The sequence below is a fragment of the Brienomyrus brachyistius genome, chromosome 22 (genome assembly GCF_023856365.1).
Source record: "Brienomyrus brachyistius isolate T26 chromosome 22, BBRACH_0.4, whole genome shotgun sequence".
Taxonomy (NCBI): Eukaryota; Metazoa; Chordata; class Actinopteri; order Osteoglossiformes; family Mormyridae; genus Brienomyrus; species Brienomyrus brachyistius.
Window position 1 is genome coordinate 8,346,903 of NC_064554.1, and position 23,809 is coordinate 8,370,711.

A 23,809-nucleotide genomic window follows, 5' to 3' on the forward strand; every position below is an offset into this window, starting at 1 on the left:
GAGAGTTTAGTCTACCAGTATAAAAATTACTATAAAACACACACACACACACACACACACACAATGCACATTTGTATTCATATCTTTGTGTGAACCATCCATTCATTTCTCTGGGAAAAACCTTAATCCCAACAATGACAACCTTTACTGCTACCAAGCCCAAACATTAAGCATGAGTAACCAAATAAAATAAAAGATTTTGCCATTTTTAGTTTTTTGATTGTGGTAATAGAGTTTCCCTTTATTGGGACCAAAAAAATGGTTCCCATGCCAAAATAACAGGTTTTTGTCACATTGTGGGCCCACACACATGCACACACACACACACAGAGAGAGAGACAGGCTACAGCGATTTAAGCTTACATCCTTTATTTCTAGCCAACCATTTACAAAAAAAAAACGATCTCCTTTTAAGGTAGTGTCCTAAAATGTCCCCCGATTAGCATCATTTAACCATCAAAGTACCAACTCTGGTACAGAATCAAGAGAATCACAGCTGGAGAAAGTGAGGAAGCTTCCCACTCACTGCTCCTCTTCCTCCCATTAGTAAAGAACAGTATGTCAGTTTCTTGGTGCCCTCAGTGCTTTTTACGGTTATGTTTTTTTCCTCTCACTTTTGGGCCTGAAGCGCTGCCGGAAGTCACCACGTTGCCGCTGGCAGGCGGAGCCTGGCCGGGTAGATGTGGTTTCCTCTACATGATCAATAGGCCTTGGATGGAAGACTCAAGAGTCTTGGGGTGTAGGAGGAGACACAAGAGACATATTAGCACAGGGTAAACATCTAGGAGGAATATCAGAGATTATGCAACCTGAAAGCCCCAGGACCGCAGCATATTTACCAGAGGATTGGCTATAAAAATCAAGGTATTCAAGGTACAGTAACTGGTCAAAAAAAGTACCACAGAGCAAGTATCCACCTTGAAATCCCATATGGTCATTGCTCCATCGATCCCTGTAGTGCAGAATTTACGACAATCTCTTTTGTCCCCTTCATATATAGACACTTGGCTATGAAATAAAGAAAATAGTAAGTTATCCGATCTTAAAAAACATATTTTAGGACATCTAAATGCTTCACAAAAACAAAATCATTTTCTGACTATAGTCTAAGCACATCTTATTAGATCCTCCGGAATGATTTGTCTTCCCCACAATCCAATTAGCCAATAATTCCTATTTCTTACTACCGTTCCTTCTAAAAAGGGACTCGACACCCAGTCCATTACAGCACATCATCTAAGCGGGGCTCATCTACAGTAAAACACGACCTGAGTTTTAGCTGACTGTTCCACTATGGACTCTGAACCCGAAACTGAAGCATGTGGGTTCTAGACCCACGAGGGCCCCGCAGTCACAGTATAAGCACCGCCTTTGCCCTTGACTTCCTATTGGGTGCCCTGCTGACAAACCAAGGGCCGAGAGCTTACGTGATGCTGTTTTGGTGCAGCGTTTCCAGCGTGTTGTTACGCTCCTCGGTGGTGGCCCTCTTGTCCATGTTGCGGAAGCGCTCCATGGCAGAGATGCTGCGCTGCGTGCTCTGCTTGGGGATGTCCAGCTTGGAGACGAAGGTCAGGACCCCGTCGTCGCTGTAGTTGAACAGCATTGGACAGCAGTCGTGACCCTGAGAGAACAGAGAACACACGTCGGGAGACGGCCGAGGCAGGTCCCGATCAATGGGCACACGCTCAGCACTACCCATTTTAACTGGATAAGGGTGAATGGGGGGTAGGGGGGGGCAGGGAGGAGTGGAGAATTATGAATTCGAGCACCATATTAATGTAAGAGAAGCGCCACAATAATCACACCACAGCTGCCTGGTAACAAACGGAAAGTGACGGAAGCTCCTGTCACTACAATACTGATTAAGACCATGCAGGTCTCACTGGACAGAGAAATATGAGCCCAAAATTAACCCAATAAGACTGGGCACACAGGAAGCTGGTTCTTACCGCGGCCACAACACTGTTCTCCGAGACGAATATCACGCTCAGAAGAGCAAGGAACTCCGTCTTCAGCTGGCATGGTCTGGAAGAACGGATGAAATCAGATGAATTAATAAGTAAGTCTGTGAAACGATTTTTCACAGCAGTCACTGCAAAGCAATAACGTCCGTGAATGTTACTGGTGTGTCAGAGGACGATGATGTCATCTTCCTCTGCCGACTCCGATTGGCTAGCCCGCACCTTGCATGCTGCAATGCAACAACGACACTCACGTGGAACCTTTGGTGGGGTCCACCACCGTCACCGTGCTGTCATGGCTGACCCAGGCCAGGCGGCTCCCGCTGGCAGAGAAGCAGACACTGTGCACCCAGCCCCCACCACCGGCACCCCCGAATTCAGCCATCATCTGCCCAAAGGGCATTTTGGATCCCCAGGGGGTCGGGGCCGGCTTCTCATCCACTTCCTTGATGTAGGCAGAAAATACCCTGGAGGAGACGCATAGCACCATTGCTCTTAGCACGAGGTCTCCATTAACGTCCTCTGTGTCTTATCTTAATATCTTAATTGTTGGCCTTTAAAATTAGTTCAGCTATTTTATCTAGCAGATGCTTTTATCCAAAGTAATATATACAACTGAATGCAGGAACAGTCAGTCCCTGGAGGAATCGGGGATTGAGAGCCTTGCTCAAGCCCAACGGTGAAATCACTGTACAGACTCTGGGATTTGAACCACTGACCTTCCGATCACAGATACAGCTCTCGATAAACATTCTGATCTTTTATTTAAAAAAAGAATTCGATCTAAGATATCCAGCCCGTACCCCATAACCATTGCCCTTCTGCTCATTTTATTAATGTTATCAATATTAATGCTTGCTTCCTGTAATACTGAATATGCTACATGAAATAAGACACTTGTGGTAGACAGAAGCCAGAAAGTTACGAAATAAGTACCGGCATTTGAAGTCGCAGGACCCAGCAGCCAGAAGGACGTTGTTGGGATGCCAGTCCAAGCTCAGCACCGTGGACCTTATCGGCTTCTTGATGTGTTTGCTAACCCACCTTCAAAAACACAGCCAAGATTGAATCCCGTTACCTATGGCAAGAAATTAATCTGAAGTGCTAGTCTATCTTAGCCTTCGTAAAAAGTAATGTTAGCCTTATAGATGCACAGTTTTGGATATTACTCAGAAAAGTAATCCATTACAGATAGAGGTAGAAAATTCAGGTACAAAAAGTAAAAATCCACACCAAGGTTTTGTTTCAACCAACCAGTTCAGTATAAAGTGGCACAGTCACAGAGTCGGTCGGCTGAAACAAAAGTTTGGTCTGGATTTGTATTTTCAGGACCTGAACTTTCCATCTCTGTCTGTAATGGATTACTTTTGTGGGCAACTTACCCAACACTGGAGAAGCACAAGATATTGGTTGACATATCGGAATCGGCTGATATAGTTGGCCAGTATTTAAACTTTTTGAGCATTAAAAGTTAGCAGCACCAGACCTAGAGACACAATTACTAAAATAATGGAGAAGAGTGCATCGGACAATCAGTCATTTTCCATGGTGGAAAGTGAGGGATTTCATCAACTCATTTGCCATTTATAAGAGGCTTCAAAATACCAGCCCACAATATCTTTATAAATCATTATTAAATCTGGCCCACAGATTTAATATTTTTTTTATTTCACAGAATAAAAAAATGATGTAATATCATTCTGCTAATCTGCACCGGCAAGCTCAGCAAGTTTCACTGCAGGCAAAATCAGGCAGCCCTTCCTCTACACGTTTACTTCCTGTCTACACGTTTACTTCCTGTCTACATCTTTACTTCCTGTCTACATGTTTACTTCCTGTCTACATGTTTACTTCCTGTCTACATCTTTACTTCCTGTCTACATCTTTACTTCCTGTCTACATCTTTACTTCCTGTCTACATCTTTACTTCCTGTACAGTTCAGGGGCTGGCCTTTAGAAAATGTAATAACAACAATAAATAAATAAATAAATAAATACATAAAAATGTAGCTTATCAAAATAATCGTATAATCAATTAATCGAATTGAATTGTGATACAAATTTTCGAAAATTTCCAAAGCATTTAATTGTTCCCTAAATAACTGAAATCGAATTGCCTTGCATCCAGCGATTGCCCTACATGTAATATATAGCTTATCTTCTGCTTGAGAAGTGTGTAACTGGAACATCTCTCACGGTTTAAGCTCTCGTCACCCGGGCTATACTGGATTCACAGGGCTGAAGCCGAGGGCCAGACCTCGCCGCGACCCCAGAGGACTCACCAGTCATTCTCAGACTCGAAGTAGCACACGGAGATGAGCCGAGCCCCACTGCCCACAGCGAACTTGTTCTCCAGGGGTGACCACTTGACAAAGGTGGCGGCACGGTTGATCCTGAGGATGACCAAGGTGGGCTTCCAGACTCCGTCTTTCTGATTCCACACGTAGGCGTTGCGGTCAGCACCGCAGGTCACGATGCGGTCGCTCTTCGGGGCCCAGTCGATGCCTGGGCAGAACCGGCACAGGGCAGACCACACGTGGGGGTTGATGACACACTTCTCTGAACCTCACAACTGTACAAGGACCCCGATTTGTAATATGGATAAAAACAGACAAACCTTTAAGAAATATGAGATTAAAAAACACAAAGGTGTCAGGATGTTCTTAATGTGAGAGTGGAACAGACCCAGTGGTGGTTCTCCACACAAGGCTCCCACGATCTGGCTGTAAACTCGCTTCTCATTTCACCTCTATCCATCCTTACCCCTCCTCCAGGATGGAAGCAGTCTGTCTGGGATCCCTCTCATTATTCCCCTGGCTGCCAGTGATCACTGGGAACCTCACATTCGGTCCCCTACAGCGGTGTTTCTCAAACGCGTCCTCCCAGGCACCCACAGTTCATGTTTTTGCTACCTCCCAACTCGCAGTGTTTTTCAGCACTAGATGAAAGTCTTACATGTTAAGGGCAGCGGCGCCGTAAGGGGGGGGGGGGGGGAACGTTAGGATGATTCCAAGGGTCCCTGAGTGACAGGGGGCCTAGAGAATTTGAAAAATAATTGGACTGATCTGTACTGGGGGCCCAATATGATAAGCCTTCATAAGACCCAAAATCTGTAGCAACACCCCTGGTTAAGGAGGCAGGAATAACAACGAACTTCCCGAATGCTAGTCTCTGCAGCTCAATCAACCTCTTAAAAATCCTTCACAATGACGTAACCATCTAATTATAGACCAGTATATAATACCATGTCTGTAATAGCAGTGACATAACAAACCTGAAAAGAATAAAAAAGAGAAAGATTCCCTCGAGCCCATTTTGGGTGGTAGCCAAAATGTTCAGACCTGAATGAATTTGACGGTAAAGCTTTCATAAAGAGACCTAATCCTGAAAGATAAATATCAATTACTTTTATCAGTAAAATTTACTTAATATTTTAACTGAAATACAAGACAGTCTGGTACCAGTGATGTGTCCGTTGTGTTCCTTCAGCTCGTGGGCTTTGATCCACTGGCTTCCATTCTTCTTGTAGATGTGGACTTCGTGATTGTTGGGGCTAATGGCGATTTCTGAGCAGAGACGGAAAACGCCCGGTGAGATGCCCAGCTGAGTGCGGCACGGGCGGCTCGGCAGCCCGGCTTACTTACGGGTTCTGTCGCGGTTCCAAGCGTGACAGGTGATGGGCTCCAAGAGGAACTGATGCAGAGACATTGTGAACAGGACGTTTCTTCCAGCTACCTATGAAAACGTATAGCAGCACCGAGGTGTAAATCTTAAGTCCGCACAAACCGATTCTTTGCGTGATAAGAAACCGGCACATATAACGTGGATCTGTGTCATACCCCTCTCTTGTAAAGCATATTATCACGTATATAGTTTTATTTCGCCACCTAGCTGACAGAGGAGTAAAAGTTTGCAGCTCCGACTGTAGTGTTTTTATAAGTCAGCAAACACGCAGTCCAGACAAGAACTTTTTTAGGTGCCGTACATATCTGCAAGACATAGCTGGTGACAGCCGGTGACTCGTCAACATTAGATGGGGGAGTGTTATATTTCAGCGCGATCGAAGGGCAAGGCAACAAGGCTGTGATTTACGCCCACCCCCCCCATAACACCAGCGGACGCGATGATGTTTCTCTAATAGCCGCTGTCCGGCAGGAAATCGCGGACGGAGATCGGCTCTAAATCACGGCGATCGCATGCCCTTTCGCTCGGTCCCCGCCGGCGGGGGTGGCTCCACAACGCTGGCCGACAAAACCGGTCTGGGTGGGGAGGCGTCATTAGCCGAAGTGTTTGCTAGCCGATCGTATGCTGCACGGGATCAGTAGTCCGTCAGGCATTCGCATTAAGGTAAACAATTTTTTTGTTTAACCTGAAAGCAGCCAAAAAATGAGAGCAGATAGAGTGCAAGCACACCATAACTCCGGGACGAGAATGGATGAATCGAGGCCGCAGCCATCCCCCATTCCAGTGATATCCAGAACCGGCTTTTCCCGGGACCCAGCAGCAGACCGTACGGGCTACGTCTCGTTTACTTGCCTTAAGCCTTACGCAATATTCTTGAATCACCCCCCACGTCGAACTTCTGCGGACCTGAATTCGCGGACTCTGGGCAGTCGACACGAATCCACCCCGGTAGGTTTCCTGCTCCGGACTGTCAAGGCATCCAGGAAACGACAAAGAACATGCGTGCCAGGACTAGGGAGGATGCACCCAGTGCGCATGCGTGAAGAGCAGGCGCCACCGCCATTCAGAAAAGAGGCGTGTTCGCATGGTAACAGTGTAGCGCGCAGTTTACAGTGACTTTGTAAGTAATGTATATCCGGAAAATAATTTTATGGTTCTCGTACAAATAAGTTTCCTCTTGTGTCCAACAAATCCGAGACTTTGCTGTTAAGATGGCTTTATGTAAACCTCTGTATGAACTGCCTCCCTCTTGTGACAAAGTGACATCTTATACTTTCGGGCTTATTTTAATTACACTGCCCCAGCCCTTGCACCTTCTCTTCTGTCTACCAACATTTATAAGATGGCATGAGTACGCTGATGCGTTTTAAACATTAAGTAAAAATGGTTGTGACCGCCACAGCAGTATCAAATGCATCTGGCTGGTCGTACATGCTCCACCTCGAATGGCTGTTTAGAGAACGACCATGACATTAACTTGCTCCCCGCGCGGCAGCCCTGTGTACACGCCTGCTGCATTCAGAGAAGCGTGTACTACCAGAGCCCTTTTAGAAATGGTGGTTTTTCAGGGAGTAAGGGAATTGCTAATAAAATGTGGTTCCCTGGGTATATTTTTATATAGGCCTTTTGGCAGGCATTTCTAATTATGTTTGCGCAGTGAAGCCTGCAAAATACATGATATTACATATTTAATGTCAAATCCCGTGTAATTTCATATCATTGTTCTCAAAGTTAGATCTAATGTGAATGTATTTATATTTTTGATTATGGTAGTTACAATTAAGCTGCAATAGCTCGCCTCCACTGAGTGTCTTGAACAGAAATCTTGGTCTCCTGACAAAATCAGGGAACATAAACACAGAGACAGCGCGTTTCTGCTTCGTGTTTATTAGGATGACAGCAAACCCACAGGCGGACACGCGACATTTGGGTGGCACAATGTTACTCTCTCTGTCAGAGATGTGAGACCGGCGCCCCCTGGTGGTCACTCAATCGGGCTTAGGCCTTCAAGGAATGATACTTTTATGTAAGACTGTAAGTTTATGACTTGAGTGTTGGAACTTGACATTTCGGCTTCTTTTCTGCACAGTCGCTTCCAGAGAGAGCATATATGGTGAGTATTACCCTGGAACAACAGAAACCAACAGTTTTCATCATTTATACTTTCAGCCACTCAGTCTAAGAAAACATCAATGTGATATTCAAATTATTGCTACAAAATTTCTCATTATACTGACAATAAATTCCCAGCCATGAATTGTACATGTACTTCAGCACACTGTAGAAGTTCTCTGCTTATGTTGTAAAATATCGTGGCAAAAAGTGGTAACAAGCAGACTAAATAAATGCACCGTTTTATAAAGTTTGTCACTGTTACTGTTACTGTTTGTTACCTACTGACATTCTCATGACATTCATGGACAGATAATACAAAGTGTTTTTGCAAATATGATCCATGAGTCAGCAGGAAATTATATGACACCGGTGTTTTTACGAATATGGCAGGAAGTGGTAGAGATGCAACAAAACTGTTTTTTTTTCTAACAGTTGCCACGAGAGGACAACCTTCAGCCCTGTAATGTAAATCTGTGGAATTCCTCATGAGACTGGGTCCGTTCTCTTTGCTGTGCAGAGCCCCATCATCAGTCCACTCACCCCATGCTAGGAGAGCTTTAATCTTCAGAGGCACCCTTGGAAGAGGACTTGGACACCTGGATGATCTCCACAGAGGTGAAGCCTTTCCCCACTGAGGCACGGTTCCTGGTTCTCAGCTTGTTCAGCGCCATCTCAGCCATGTCTGCTCTCTCCTCCGCGTCGTCGAGTTCGTGCACCGTCTTCCTGTACTTGGACAAGCTAGTGTTTGCCTGCTCTTCCTGCAGAGGAGCAGTAACAATCAGAGACCATTTCAGGACTAATGACCCAAGACTCGAAGCTTCACACTTGATAGCTTTTTACTGACCGCGTCTTCGATCTGCCTCTTGTAGGCCTTGAGTTTACTTTGCAGTCTCTCCACTAGCTCCTGCAAGCGGTGGTTAGTCTTGTGGTCTTCCTCAGTCTGGAAGATCAGTTCCTTGAGGCGTCGCTCATGTTTCCGCAGGTCCTTCACCGTTTCTACGTGGCGCTTCTGCTCCGTGTCCAGGTCTGTCTCCAGCTCCTTGATCTGCACACGACAGCAAGGTGTGTCTCAAGCGAATCAACTTCATTTGTATGTTTATTAAGGGGGATCTTGTCAACTTCTATGTAATGTTGCCCAGATGCTTCAAGAAGAAGCAGAGCTCACCTTAGTCTCTAGTTTTTGGATGGTTCGCTTGCCGGCCTTCAGAGCGAGCTCCTCAGCCTCCTCCACCTTGAGCTGCAGGTCTTTGATTGTGATCTCGTTGCTCTTCTTGATCTTCTCCAGGTGCACGCAGTGCTCCTGCTCCTGGCGCAGTTCCTCCGCCATGCGGGTAGCCTGGGAATGACACATAGCCAGCAGTGAGTCAGCAGCGAGGACCTACCAGGTGCCCTCAGAAGGAACCGGGAGAGCCGTGAACGGGCCACTTGCATCAGTGATGGCTTTCTTGGCTTTTTCGTCCGCTGTGCGGAACTCGCAGATGAGCTCCTCATTCTCGTTGGTCAGACGTGTCATGTCTGTCTCCATTTTGCGTTTGATAGTGATCAAACTCTGGTTCTGAGGGAGAAAAGTGATTGTTTATCCATCAAGAATGCAAATGGGTCAAATTCAATTAGACGAGCCACCATAGATTTTATGATATAACTGAAAATTGCCCAATCAGCAGGCAGATACAGGACATCGCATATTTTTTTCTGATTTCAACCATTCTTCGGCATATTGCTATGCCTTTTTCTGTGTTTCAGTACTTCTATGCAGAGATGTTACCTGAACTTTGAGCTCATTGTGTCTCTCGGTGACCTCCACCAGCTCCTGCTCGATCAGCTTGCGGGAGCGTTCGGAGGCTTCCAGGCCGCTGCGCACCTCCTCTATCTCCGTCTGCAGCAAGCTGAGGCGGCGCTCCTGCAGGTTATACTGCTCCCTCAGCTCCTCGTGCTGCCGTGCATCCTCATCCATCTGCACCTGCATGTCCTGCGGGGAAGCAGCCACATCGCATTGTAGGAGTGCGGCAGGCTGGGTGCTGCTGGGTCGTGGGCGTCAGATGGATCAGTCTAACGCAGTGGTTCTCAAAGTCGGTCCTCGGGCCCCACTGCCCTGCTTGTTTTCCAGCTAATCCCTGCCCCACACAGTGCTGATTACCTGGATCAGGTGTGTTCAGTCAATCATAAGCTGAAAGGCAGCTGGGACTTGTGTGTGGGGCAGGGATAGCAGGAAATCAAGCAGGGCAGTGGGGCCCGAGGACCGGGTTTGAGAATCACTGGTCTAACGCCACTAGGCTCACTTTGATCTGCTGCTGCAGTCTCTTCAGGGTCTTCACCAGCTCGCTGTTGTTCTTGTTGGCGTGGTCCAGCTGGATCTCCATCTCGTTCAAGTCAGCCTCCATCTTCTTCTTCAGCCGAAGGGCTTCGGCTCGGCCTTTGGCCTCTGCCTCCAGGCTGGCTTGCAGGGACTCCACTGCACGTTGGTGATTTTTCCTGGTGAGAGTCAAGTCAAATAAAGTACGTGGTTTCATTTCAGTAAAACAGGTCAAATTAATGAGACATATTATAAATACAGGGACATTCTAGGGATCTTTAAAATAAAATCAAGTATAAACATTGTGTGTCTGTAATAAATGTATTTTTGAACAATATATGGTTTAGGACGTATTTTTGGCTGTTATGTTTAACCTAATATAGACATAGGAGCTGTCCTGACCTTGTAATCTCAAATTCCTCCTCCTTCTCGTGAATTCGGCGATCAATGTCCGCCTTGACTTGAGCCAACTCCAGCTGGACACGAACCACTTTACTCTCCTCGACCTAACAGCATGGTCGAACGTCACAACGAAATTCTCATGAACAGGACGCAGAAGAAACAAACCTCTTAATCGCCAAGATATTAGTCTGCCAGTTAAAAATGTGGAGGACCATATGGTGTAAATTAACAGAGATCGATGTGAACAGATAGGTGGAAAAAGTAAACTCCGTGATATCAAATCAGCTGAAGCCTTTTACCTCCAGGGAAGCCTCGGCCTCCTCCAGGGCCAACTGAAGTTCTTCCTTCTCTACCTCCAGCTTTTTCCTAATCTTCTGTAACTCATGGACATTCTTCCCACCTTCCCCAAGCTGCTCCACAAGATCTTTGATCTCATCTACAAGGCAACTTCAGAGTCACTTCCCTGTGCGTCTACAGATTTCAAAAGGCTCAACTATTTCCCTTTAATGTCCAGTTTGTCATACCAGTGAGGGTTCTGTTATCCTTCTTCACGGTCTCTAAGTGGTCGAGGGACTCCTCATAAGAGGTCTTGAGTTTGTAGACCTCTGTCATGTAGGAGCGGCACTCTTTCTGAGAGTTCTCCAGCTCCAGCTGCAGCTCCTCGCACTTCTGGCTCCACTCGGCAATCATCTTGTCAAAGGTACGCTGCTTCTTGTCTAGAGCAGCAGCCGCTGCGTTGGACTGCAGAGGGAAACAGCGGTATGCTCCTCTTACTGGACAGATTTCCTTCAGTGGTGTGCGCTAGAAAAGTTGTGGTAGAATATTGAAACCATTCCAGAAACATGTCGGAATGCAGTCAGCTAATACGATACCTTCTCCAGGTCGATGGTGAGGTCCTCCACCTCTCCTTGCAGCCTCTGTTTGACCTTCTCCAGGGTGGCTGCTCGGGCCTGTGCTGCTTCTGCTGCCTGCTCAGCCTCCTGGAGCCTGGCCGCCAGTTTGCGTCTGCAACAAGAATTTAGCTCTTTTCTCTGACATCATTCGATAAGCCTGTTAGTGAAGATGACCTCGGCGAAGAAAAAGGGCTGCAATGCTGGGATCATTATTGAGGAGTTGCTGTGAAAATTATATTGAAAATAATGGCCCCATTTACTTTGTCTCTTCCAGCTCCTCGGTTCTCTGGATGGCGTCCGTCTCATATTTGGTCCTCCAAGTGGTCACCTCAGAGTTGAGTTTGGAGATGAGACGTTGCATCTCAGCCTTGCTCTCCTGCTCTTCCTCCAGCTGCTCCTTCATCAAGTCCAGGTCATGACGTGCATTAGCTAGGCTCACCACTGCCGTGCTTCGAGTCTGGAATGAAGGAATAGCGTACTTGGTCAGCTCCTGATAACCCTGCGTAACTTTCACGTTACATTTCTGCTCTGATGACTTTGAGCCATCAAGTTCCATGATGTTCATTGTCGTACGATGTTCATTACCTTGGATTCCTCATCCACCTGCCTCTTGAGCTCATCGGTTTGAGAGATCAGAGAACTTCTTAGACGTGAGATCTGGGTCAACTTGCTCTGGGTCTGGTCTAACTCACGGCTCAAATCACTGTTCTCAGCTACAAGAAAGGAACTGATATATGAATGTGTTCAAAAATGACCATATTAAAGTAACTTTAAATTAATCATTTTGCAGGTAGTTAAATATCTAGCCAAAAGCAATGCTAACAGTGATGACTTGCACCTTATATCTTATTTTGAGATTCTCTCACCCGAAAGGCGAATCTTAATGGCATTTAGCTCCGTCTGATTCTTCTCCATATCCGTCAGTCTGGCAGTGACTTCAGCCAGGTTGTCCTCCAACTTGCGAACATGAGCTTCAGAATTCAGCTACAGGCAGGAGAAGGATAGCGTAGGTCAGCGGTGAACTCAGATAAGCTGGCAGCTAAACAAGATGCATTTTGCTTTTCATCTGTGCTCGTCAATAGTGCTCTTCACCTTCGATTTCTGAATTGACTCAATTGTGGCATTGAGGTCATCGATCTCGGCCTTCATGACTTGTTTGTCTTTCTCCAGCTTGAGTCTGACCCTCTGCAGGTTCTCCACATGCTCAGCCATCTCAGCCATGGAGTCTGAGTGCTTCTTCCTCAGCGCCGAGGCGGTCGCCTCCCCCTGCAGAGCCGCCTCCTCCAGCTCCCTTCGCAACTTCAGCAGCTCACCCTCCCGTTTCTTGTTCTGCTCGATCTACAACATCAAGACGTCTTTTTCTGTGTAAGAGATTGCGATACGCCTGTGAAGCTTCAGCCGACGATATCAGGCTCCTTTTGGCCTCACCTGAGCCACGGTGGCTCCTCCCGCTTCCTCGAGTCGATCTGAAATGTCTTCCAGGTCACGAGATAGATCTGCCCTCTGTTTCTCTACCTGAATAGAACAACGAGAGTTCTACCTCGTAGAGCCCGTAACCCAGAACAGATCAACAAAACAACTTCTGCAGAAGTTCTGCAGACATTACCTTGGTTCTTATTGCTCTCTCAGCTTCCAGCTCTTCTTCGAGCTCCTCAATGCGGGCCTGGGAATCAGTGTAAGTTATTAAAGAATTCTCCCACGGATTAAGCCACTTCTGTCACTCCATCTTACATTACCTGATGTTCCTTCAGCTTCCTCTGCAAAGTGGAGTTTAGCGACTGCTCATCCTCCCATTTTGTGTTCAGGTGATTGATCTCCAAATCTCTCCTTCAATGACATTGAAAGATCTCGGGCAGTAAAAGTTTCTTTACTGTGGTTAGATTAGCAATTTGCTTAGTTTTATTACAATGCAGTTGTTTACCAAAATGGTTTCTGTGTATCAGGATCAGTTCCTGACATGTCCCATTTGCCTGTTCCTCGTTTGGCCAGCTGGTGTCACTAGCATCCCATTCCTTCCTCAGTGTTGCAGCACTTTTGTTAGTTCGTAGTGTGTTTCCCTGATTTAGTTCTAGCCTTGCTTTACTTCATCTTACTTGTCTGCCTGTGTTTAGACCCCTTGTGGTCACTTTTGCTTCTGGTTTACTTTTGAGTTCAGTTTATAATAAAAATCCATTTGCTGCCAGTAAACTGTGTTGGATTTATGATTCCCGCCAAATTATTGCACAGTAATTTATGTACTGCAAATAGATTACATATATATGAAGAGACATACTTTTTAACAACTTCCTCTAGATCTATCTTGGCTCTTTCCATTTCGTTGAGGTTTTCGATCGTCATTTTTAGGTCCCCTTCTGCCTTCCGACGAGCTTTCTCCACCTCGGCACGGATTTTCTTCTCTTGATCCCAGTTGTCTTCCACCTGACAGAACAGGAATCGATAATCCGACAGTGAGCTGAAATCAACCTCCAGCAGTACATACCAGTCTATGAATTTGCAATGCGAACCTCATGAAGCTGAGTGGTGACCTTGCTGTTGTTCTTAGTTAAGTGGTTGACCTTGTCCTCTTCCGTCTGAAGATCATCCAAAGTTTTCTGTTCAAAGAAACAAGATCCGTCAGCATGGAACAATTAAGATGAATGAAGTATATAAGAAAAGGAGATGGGATCCTGACATTGCAGCAATTTCACTGATCTGATGTTGGGATAAATTGATTCATTAGTGAATAGATATCGTTTATATCTCCTGGAGCTGGTGCTCACCTGCTGAAGCTCCTCCAGGGCTCTCTTCTCCTTCTGCAGCTTGGCGATGGTGTCGTCCCTCTGGCCCAGGTCTCCCGTAAGAGTGCGCGCTTTCTGGTCCAGGCTCTAGAATGGTCATGAAACACTGGTGCTGCTGCTCAGTGGTAACATTGTTGATGTTCTCACTGTCAAAGTGGTATTTTCTAAAGGAAATTTCAGACTAATTCAGATACGAGGAGTCCCTTGTGAAACTGCCTTTTCAAAGATTATGTAAATGTGTCCTTTTCTTAAAAGAAGGCACCTTAAAAATAAATACTTAGCTGTCAGGAAGGACATGTAAGAACCGGCCACTCTGGGTCCAGTCCAGAGTGGCTAGTGGTGCAGAGGCTCAGTGGCTCAGTGATTCAGAGGCTCAGTGGCTCAGAGGCTCAGTGGCACAGAGGCTCAGTGGCTCAGAGGCGCAGAGGTGCAGAGGCTCAGTGGCTCAGAGGCTCAGAGGCTCAGTGATTCAGAGGCTCAGTGATTCAGAGGCTCAGTGGCTCAGAGGCTCAGTGATTCAGAGGCTCAGTGATTCAGAGGCTCAGTGGCTCAGTGGCTCAGTGATTCAGAGGCTCAGTGATTCAGAGGCTCAGTGATTCAGAGGCTCAGTGATTCAGAGGCTCAGTGATTCAGAGTGGGTAGCACTATTGCCCCACACCTTTAAGGCTGGTATTCAGCATCCCAGCTCTGTGTAGAACTTGCATGCTCTCTCTGTGTTGCAAGGGTTCCTTGGATAGGCTCAGCAGGGGTGTAGGATTCAGGGGGGATAGGTCCCTCCCATATTTAATTTGGCTTCATTTCAGAAAAAATAGATCATTGTATTTTAATTATTAAGCTGTATCCCCTCAATATCGAACTCTCTCCTGTGTCCTTGGGCTGCAGTAACCCTGAACAATATTGACAGTTGGAAGATGGATGAATTGTATAGGTTTATTGCTCTTGCTGTAGAGGCTATTCCCATATGTCATGGTTTCCCAGTCCAGTCCTCAGGGACCCCAGACTGTCCACATTTATGTTACCCACCAGTTCCCAGCCAATCTAGAACACCTACTGCCTGGTATGGGTGTGCTGGGAGTTGGGAGGAAGCTAAAATGTGAACTCTTTGGGGTCCCTGAAGACTGGATCGGGAGATTGCCATGTTCTCAAACATCATTTTGATGCCTCACAGCCTCTATAGTTTACCTCCCTACCTGCTTTTCCTTTTCTGTCTTTGCCAAGGTGGACTCCAGCTCTTCCAGATCCCGCTTTAGATCATTGAGCTCCACTTCCAGTTTGCGCCTCTGTGCACCAAGGCTGTTCGCTGCACTTTCCTCCTCCTCCAGACGCTCCTTCATGTCTTGGATTTCACCCTCCAGGTTGATCTTCTGCTTCATCAGCTGCGTGCAGCGCTCCTCTGCGTCTGCCATCGTATCTTGTTCCTAAAAGCAAGAAGATAAAGATCGCGAAGAGTAATGTACCTGATAACTGTTCCACGTGTAAAGGGTTCAAATGAATGGATGGAGGAACTTCAGTCTTCAGCAGAGCACTTACAGCTGCCAGTGCCAAAGCGAAGTCATTCTTCTCTTTGGAGAGAGTCACCAGCTTCTCTTCCAGGTCTTTAACTTTTTCAACCATCTCCTGCGCTTTCTCCATAGCGAGTCGCAGTTCCTCCTCCTTGACCTTCAGCTCCTCTTCTTGACGAGCCACGTTGAGCAGTGGCTTAACCTGAGAGCGTACAGATAACAAGTTCTCCACTGAAGCCCAATACAAGGTCACAGTCCTGGAGAACCATGGGCATACCTTTGTGTAGAGCTTCCACCAGCCCCAGTAACGAAGCTGCAGGAATTTCCTCACATTTCGCTGGATAGCAATGAGAGCAATTCTGAAATGAAAGAAACCCATGGAGAGGGTCCATTGATTCATAGGTTAGAATTGGGGAAAAATGGAAGGCAAGTATTTAGGTCTGGAAATGGAATTAATGCCGTGTTTTTACTTACCTTCTTTCAACCATCTTCTTGAACTCGATTCTCATGAGAACACCTCTTATGCGTGCCTGGAGCATCGTCATGATCTTTGCTAGACGCTCATCACGCATATCTTCCAGCTTGGCCAACACTCCGGCACGAAAAAACACCTAAACGTGTAACGTATCGAGGAAGTTTTATGAACATATGACACAAAGACAGACAGAAGTCAACCTGAAAACAAGTGCATGTCAGACCTTGGTGTGTCCGATTCTGTACTCCGAGGGGTCTAGTCCAATGGAGCCCAGGATCAATTCAGAGGCTTTTTTGTTGTCTACGAATCCCTTTGGGATGATATTCGGGTTCAAGATGTAATATCTATAACAAAAGGTAGCCATAGGCGTTTATTATTTGACAATAAACCACAAATGTGGAGGGCAGAAAATGGGAGATGCAATTGAATCACAAATCAATTCATCTGAATGGCTTAGACAAATCATGTTGCTTTCACTCAGTCTGGATCGTTGACTAGGTGCCTGACAGGAACCACTTGTCACCATACATACATCACATTTCCGTTCATCAGAGTCAGACAGGAGCTTTATTAAATTAGAGGGCATGACCTCTGCTTGAACTCTGGGTACTGAAGCCTGTTGGGGAAACCCTTCCTGCAGATGCGAATACCCTCCAGGACACCGTTACAGGCCAGCTGGTGCAGGACGAGGAATGCGTCACACACACCTGTGAGAGCGCAGAAGGAGCCAGTGAGTGGACTACGATCATGCTACACCTCGCCAGAACGTTCCTTCGATATCTGTGATAAAAGCACATCTAACAGCCTTGGTAGGAGAAGCAGGGTGCGTTTAGCGATTCCATTGTACCGGAGCTTACCCGATTTTTTAAACTCGTTAGGCACAATGCAGCGGACGAAGTGTGGAGCAGTGCTGCGTAATGTGCTCATCAGTTTGTTCAGCTGTTCCTGTTGGGAGAAGGGAGAGGTGTCAAACTGGGGGAAAGGTCAGGTGACTATCAGAAAAATGAAGAGTAAGTACCCTGTAGAAAGCGGAAACGGTCTGGAAGGAAGAGCCCTTCTTCTGCTTTTTAGTCCCAGCAGCGCTCTCCTCCTCTTTGAAGAGGTGGGCCAGCAGAGCCATGGAGGACTTCTGGAAGAGCCCAACGACTGTCTCGTTCAGTGGGTCTTTGTTCTTCTCCAGCCAGCCTGAGATATTATACCCAACCTGAGAGCAGAAGCAGAGGTGGGCTGAGAAGGGCACTCTTTGTATGACAGTCAAAGGCTCTTCCACATGACACAGTTGGCTGGCTTGTGAACTCACTGTGCCAGCGTAGTGGATCAGCTCAAAATGAGCCTCGGGACCTTTCTTCCCACCCTTGGGCTTCAGGAAGTTGCCAGACTTGCCCAGATGATTTTCATACAAGGCAGCCTTGAAGGTGGCATCAGTAGCCTTGGGGAACACGCACTGCTCTTCAAGGATAGAGTAGATTCCCATTGGCTGTAATATTGGAGGACAAAGATTATAAAATTTCCCAGCTGATGGACCTATGACCTCTGCTTGAACCAGCAAATGAACGTTTCAACAACCAGAGTCTCCTCACCTTCTCCAGAAGATCAATGCAAGCTTGCAGGTCCAAGCCAAAGTCAATGAAGACCCATTCTATCCCCTCCTTCTTGTACTCCTCTTGTTCCAGCACAAACATGTGGTGATTGAAAAACTGTTGCAGCTTCTCATTGGTAAAGTTGATGCACAGCTGCTCAAAGCTGTTGAACTACAAGTAGGGAAACAGAAAAATGTCTGTTCACAACTATACTGTAATATACCTATATTTATTATGACAATTCCTAAAAGTAATCAATGAGTAAATGTTCAAGCAAATATTTGCAGAATGACTGTGAGGGGGAGACCGTAAAAGTGCATTTCTGTAAGTTTGCACTTGTCAGACATACCTCAAAGATCTCAAAGCCTGCAATATCCAAGACACCAATGAAATACTCGCGTTGCATCTTGGTGTCCAGGGTCCTGTTGATCCTGGTGACCATCCATTTAAACATTCTGTCATATATAGCTTTGCCCAGGGCACCAATGGAGTACACGCACTGGTCGTGATTCTGTCCTTTGGTCACGAATTCATTTCCCACCTTGACGCGAGGTCTGGTGATGCCCTTCTGCAGGTCACCGGAGTTGACTGCCATGAGGTGGGCAACTTTGTCGGCCACTGAACGAAACCAAAGACACAATGTAAAGGACTTAGCATCTGAAAGGTGATTGTTAGATTAAACTGCTGATAAAATAAGTGGGGGTGCGGGAGGAGGGGGGGGTCATTTTTAGAGGTACTGCTAATTTGTGTAGTTTGCTTTTTTGTACCCATATTACAGTCATTGATGGGCTGGCCCCCCATCCTGGGTTGTTCCCTCCCTCGTGCCTGTAGCTTCCGGGATAGCCTCCGGACCAGAAGGATAAGTGGTTTGGAAAATGGATGGATATTACAGCATATTCTATTAACCAAAACTTCATAATGCATTCACTATGCATTCATAGGACATTCTAAAGCATACCTTAACATCCCAAAATACTTTAACAGCTTAATATACATTAATAACAAACGTTATGCAAGTATACTATTATAATATATGTTATTATCATATAATGTTTGTTGTTAAATTTGTTAAGGTATGTTAGGATGCTATATAGGTATACTTTCATTTTGCATGGATTTTCATGAATGTTCTATGAATGCATTATAAAAGTATTATGAAGGTGCAGTTAATGCAAAGCATTACCCTTAAAATTCATAGTTTTTTTTAGCCAATTTATTATTTAAGATTTTTTTGTTATGCTGAGAATGACACCAACAAGGAAAAGAGGATAAAAAAGGGGAATAAAACGCCTGAATAAGAGACAGGACAGAGAAAAGATGGATGGATGCAGGAAGCAGGAAGTGCGGCCGGAGCCTCAAGCCCACCTTCAGTGGTGTCAACCTCCGCTTGCTCCTCCCTCGGCTTCTGCTTGAACTTCATGTTGCCGAAGTGCATGATTCCACCTGTGAGCTTGTAGACGCTCATCTTCTCCTCCGTGGTGAAACCCAGCACATCAAAAGCTTCCTGTGAGAAGCAAGACTGTGCGTTAGGCATCCCAGCGAGGTAAGACCAGGATAAAAGGGTATCATTGCTTTTACATGGTGCTTCAGGCATGGGAAGATGTTCCAAATCTCATATAATTTGCTCATTTATATTGTGTATTTAATATTCAAACAAGTGCAGTTCCTCATTGGAATTCCTCTCTATTATGTTATTTTGATTGTCAGTAGGATGTCTCTTAGAAAGGGAGCCAGACAGATCTTTTTTATGTATATATAGACTTACATCTGTGAGCATTAGTTCTTCTCCGTCGTCCATATTGTCCACTGTGGTCACGCCCTGGCAAATCCACACATACTGTTTTGGGTCTGGATTTAACAGCAGCGCCTCTGGCAGAGGAAAGGACACGATCGTGAGACAGTGAGGCATCTGTATTTTGAACTGCATTTTTACAATTTATCAAAAATATCACAAGGGAGACGTAATTCTATTTGAAAAAAATCTTTGAAATGAAGATCCCGGCCGGGCCCTGAAGATGAATGTCGTGTCTGCTGTTTTGCGGCCATCATGCAAACAGACAGCAGAATATTTCATTCAATGAGCTCAAGTTGGCTGCGAGGTAACAAATCGCCCTCCTTCTAACGTTTCCAAACTATTGTTCAATATGGAAAGTTGGAAGGTATACCGAGTAGCACGGGCTTCTTCCCAGACAGCAGCTGGTAGAAGATGTGGTAACCGCGCTCTGCGGATTGCTGGGAGATGACCCGCGACTTCTCCAGCAGGTCTGTGAGGGAGGTAAGGGAGGCCATTCTTAGCCATGTGATCACCTGATATCTTTTCTTATGCCGGATGCTTATACTGTAAAGCTTCAGTCACGCACAGGAGCTGACCTGAAGTCAGTTTAGATAACACAGTCGCAGCTTAAGCCTTTCTTTAGCGAAATAAACTAACGCAATTTGAAAAGAGTAATAGACTTTCCCTCAATAATTAATCCTCAACAAATGGGCCATATACACGGGGAAGTCAGTTACTTACAGGTCTCAATGTCAGCACCAGCCAGCTTAGCCGTTGGCCCAAAATGGATTCGGATGAATTTACCCTGGAATGGATGATAGGAAAGCATTATACACAGTTCTGCGTTAATGAATGATATATTAAGGATCGTTAAGATATTACAGAAATAAAATTCAGTGTTTTTTCCTGATTGCTTTGATCGCAGTGTTGCCTAAATCTGTCTCACCAACTAAAATTGAGTTTCATAGCTGGAGGATTTCTTGCCTGAGTGGCAGTTTACCATAGTGCAGTCATAAAGTAAGAGGTATGTGGCGTTTTTTTTTTTTGTTAAGCCTTACAAATCGAGAGGAGTTGTTGTTTCTGGTTGTTTTGGCGTTGCCAAAAGCTTCCAGCACTGGGTTAGCCTGGATGATTTGATCTTCCAGGGAGCCCTGTAGTATTTAAAAAGCAGGAGGAATATCACAATTACAAAACACTTAGGATACAGAAAATCTACTTATACGTCCTAGTTGGAAGGGCTACATGGTAATAAATGAGGGTCGTTCATAAGCCAGAATCATCTTTGCTTACCTTGCTATCTGAACTTGGTTTGCCCCCAGTGGCCCCGACGTTGGCAAAGTACTGGATAACCTTCTTGGTGTTCTCAGTCTTGCCGGCACCAGACTCTCCGCTAGGAATGGAAGGAGTTTAAAACAACAAGGTTTAACGCTTTGAACGGCACAGCGTTTCAGGTCCTGTGGCAGGTACTCACGTGATCAGCATGGACTGGTTTTCGTGCTCTGTGGTGAAAAAAACGATCAAAAGCATAATTAGAAATGACTTGAGTAGGAACATTTTAAAGGTGCTTGTTAATAAACAGCATGTACACATTTACTTGCATTTTTATCTATGGGCTGGCCTTGAATTCAAAGATTCATACAAACATCTAATCATTGTGCAGTTAGTTATTAATGTAGTGATTATGGGTCATTGTGGGGATTAATGACCTTCTGTTGACCTACCCATCATCATGTCATGATAGGCGTTGTCAGAGATGGAGAAAAGATGAGGAGGGGCCTCGCTACGCTTCTTCCCCTTGTACATTTGGGCAACTTTCGACCCATAAATGGGTAGCCACTTGTAAGGGTTGATAGTGACACAGAACAAGCCAGAGTAGGTCTGGAGGAGAGGAGAGGTTAAGACATTGGTTTCGGCATGATGACACAAGATGATTATGGACGATTATCCATATTCCATAACGGCTTATCCGAGGCATTGTCATGATCTATCCATATCCATGGGGAATTCTCTATGCCAGGTCCTTAGACCATAAGAAAACACACACACACACACACCCAAAGAGAGAACATGTGAGTCCCACACACAAACGGCAAGGATGGGGAACTGAACCCACAACATCATTAAAAAGTAAATGGCATGAAATGAAATCGCTGGTAGTCCGTTTTAATATTAAGTGAGTGTATGTGATTTTATCATTTTAGAGCAGGTACTGAATTCTTATAGATGCATTTAAATTAGTTTGCACTAAACTGGGATACTACCACTTTTCTAATGTCGGCAGTATAGTTAACAACCCAAGACCCAAAAAGGCCGAAGACTCAATCAAGACTTACGTAGATCCTCATGCAGACGTAGCGCTGGCGAAGGTTTTCCAGGACGCTAGCCTCATTGAGGAAGGTCAAGTTAGCCATGTCATTAGCCTGGTAGAACTTGGGCGGGTTCATCTGCTGAATGTCATCCTTCTTCAGGGTGAGGGTCTAGAGAAGAAAGCCAAGGAAATGCAATAACCTCTCCGGAGCTACCGTCAAGTATTGTTGACCTTTGACTGGTGTCTTCTGAAATTTGCCTTGAAGAACCTTTTAGCTGTCTGAGATGATAGCTAGTGCATCCTATCTAAATGCATGTATAAACTTAGCATATAGAGAACTAACAGGGGTCTTACTGCATTTTTCACTGTCTTGACAGTAACTTGGTCACCCTGGTCAGTCTGGATCTCAGCAGCAACAAAGCCCTCCTTTTCATCCTTCACCCAGCAGGACTTTTTGATGTCGTAGGACTTGCTCATGACCTCCAGTTTCTCCTTCTCAGAAGGAGCCAGGAAGGGCATGGGGTCCACACCATCCCCACATTCTCCTTTGTAGGCACCAGGCATGGCAGCTTAGTTTTCCAGAACCACAGGGTCCAACCGACACGATAACAGGAGCTGCGTAGGGCAAAATAGCACCACACTGAAGGAGAACTTTACATTGATCTAATTAATGAACTTGATAACCTGGCTTTAGCTAACAAGCAGTGGTTGCTAATGCACATTCCCATACACTCAATATGACTCAGCATCAGGATCAGCTAAATGCTAACGCTGATGGCCAATGCATGTACTTACCGGAGTGGCAGAGAGGCCAGCGAGGTTGATGGGGATGCCAGGGCTGGCTGGTCCTTTTATATGTAATGCGCAGTGCTCCTGATTTGGCCATAACTATTAAAAAAGCCATTACCCAATAGCTAGCATAGCAGCCCCGGTCCTTCTGGGGAAGATCAGTTGAAGGTTCAGTGTTTGGGGGATTCTGCAATCTCCTTGTGTCCTTTTTCGGGAATCTAAAGAAAGGTTACACGTCCACCAGCTCAGCTAAACAGGCAAACCAAATACGATTAAATACAATTAAAGGAGAAGCTCCTTACACGAAAAACGTCTTTTTGTTTCTTTTTTTAAATACAGATACAGAACCACCCTAATGATCAGAACACATGTACTTACTTGACTTGAGCGGATTCAAAGTTTTGTTGTTTAAGTAGAAGGTTTGTAAATGCTGCACTTGATCGCTATTATATTTGTATTCCGGCCCTTTAATATGTATAACCTTTGTAAATCTTGCTCTATTTTAAGTGCAGCCTAAGACTCTGCCTAAAAGAATGCAGCATTTTCAGCTGTTACACGGTGTCCCTGGAGGTGGATGCCAAGGGCTTCCCTCAGGAGGTAATGACACCCAATTATCTGTCCCCGTGCAGCTGATGGAGCTGCACCAGGAGGCATCGTAAGACATAGAGGCTGTTATTTACCCCACTCTTTTTCATAATGTTTTAAATAATAATTCTGCTTCTGATTGTTCTGATTGTTAATGTGATATTGCTATGTAGAGACTGATGTTCTCTCTCTCTCTCTCTCTCTCTCTCTCTCTCACATACACACACAGACACGCATGCTGTGCACTCCACGTACGCTCTAATAAGGAGTGTCTTCACCCGAGGGGGTGATGCTTGCTTTGGATAATGTTAGTGTCACCACTTGCCAGATGGTGAGTGATCTTAAAGTGCAGACACGCTGGAGACTCCAACAGGAACATCTCACAAACAGCTTCAGCAATCATGAGCCTTCGGGGATCTCTCACCTGCTGCAGCCTCATCATGGTGGAAAAAATCATCTATAAAGGTAACTGGTAAATGGCTGCTTCACTGACAACTCATACCTTACAGACCCAGTAGATATACTGATATCTTGAGGAAAATGTGGGTATTATCCATGTTCTGTTTTCAATGCCTGTCAGTATTTTCTAAGAACATTTACCATAAACACAGGCCTTTTTTTCTGTTATCTGCTGTTGAATCGATGGAGACTTTTGCCTGAGTTGTACCTCA

General features: G+C 45.5%; 2 protein-coding genes and 1 long non-coding RNA gene across 6 annotated transcripts; 1 reads left to right on the forward strand and 2 right to left on the reverse strand.

Annotated features, from left to right (window-relative positions):
* Positions 1–352: 352 nt before the first annotated feature.
* LOC125717380 (actin-related protein 2/3 complex subunit 1A) lies at positions 353–6,648 on the reverse strand. Of its 3 annotated transcripts, none has more exons than XM_048990252.1 (10): positions 6,498–6,648; positions 5,606–5,696; positions 5,423–5,527; positions 4,244–4,466; positions 2,898–3,005; positions 2,216–2,428; positions 1,950–2,025; positions 1,428–1,621; positions 918–1,008; positions 353–731 (listed from the first exon to the last, which is right to left on the reverse strand). In XM_048990252.1, exons 2-10 carry the CDS (start codon positions 5,667–5,669, stop codon positions 693–695), a joined length of 1,113 nt encoding a protein of 370 aa, XP_048846209.1. In that variant the 5' UTR covers positions 5,670–5,696; positions 6,498–6,648; the 3' UTR covers positions 353–692. The 3 variants fall into 3 exon arrangements, with proteins under 3 accessions (XP_048846209.1, XP_048846211.1, XP_048846210.1); XM_048990254.1 differs by having other exon boundaries at positions 6,552–6,642; XM_048990253.1 differs by having other exon boundaries at positions 5,606–5,692; positions 6,494–6,623.
* LOC125717383 (uncharacterized) lies at positions 6,636–9,194 on the forward strand. Of its 2 annotated transcripts, none has more exons than XR_007384520.1 (4): positions 6,636–6,765; positions 7,735–7,758; positions 8,193–8,850; positions 9,046–9,194. It is a non-coding gene; the product is annotated as an uncharacterized LOC125717383 (long non-coding RNA). The 2 variants fall into 2 exon arrangements; XR_007384519.1 differs by having other exon boundaries at positions 8,193–8,822.
* On the reverse strand, positions 7,517–22,360 carry LOC125717382 (myosin-16-like). The gene is given in 41 exon segments (XM_048990257.1): positions 7,517–7,770; positions 8,301–8,518; positions 8,605–8,805; positions 8,926–9,096; positions 9,190–9,315; positions 9,526–9,729; positions 10,040–10,232; positions 10,456–10,559; positions 10,755–10,891; positions 10,980–11,196; positions 11,328–11,460; positions 11,609–11,805; positions 11,934–12,061; positions 12,215–12,332; positions 12,441–12,686; positions 12,777–12,863; positions 12,955–13,011; positions 13,085–13,175; positions 13,621–13,766; positions 13,853–13,939; positions 14,108–14,212; positions 15,316–15,543; positions 15,656–15,829; positions 15,905–15,986; positions 16,102–16,238; positions 16,326–16,446; positions 16,692–16,809; positions 16,960–17,047; positions 17,121–17,579; positions 17,683–17,930; positions 18,031–18,300; positions 19,048–19,186; positions 19,448–19,551; positions 19,848–19,946; positions 20,198–20,261; positions 20,515–20,607; positions 20,747–20,846; positions 20,928–20,955; positions 21,178–21,334; positions 21,790–21,964; positions 22,078–22,360. Coding segments are annotated over 40 exon segments (6,084 nt in total). The 5' UTR covers positions 22,329–22,360; the 3' UTR covers positions 7,517–7,770; positions 8,301–8,317.
* Positions 22,361–23,809: the final 1,449 nt, after the last annotated feature.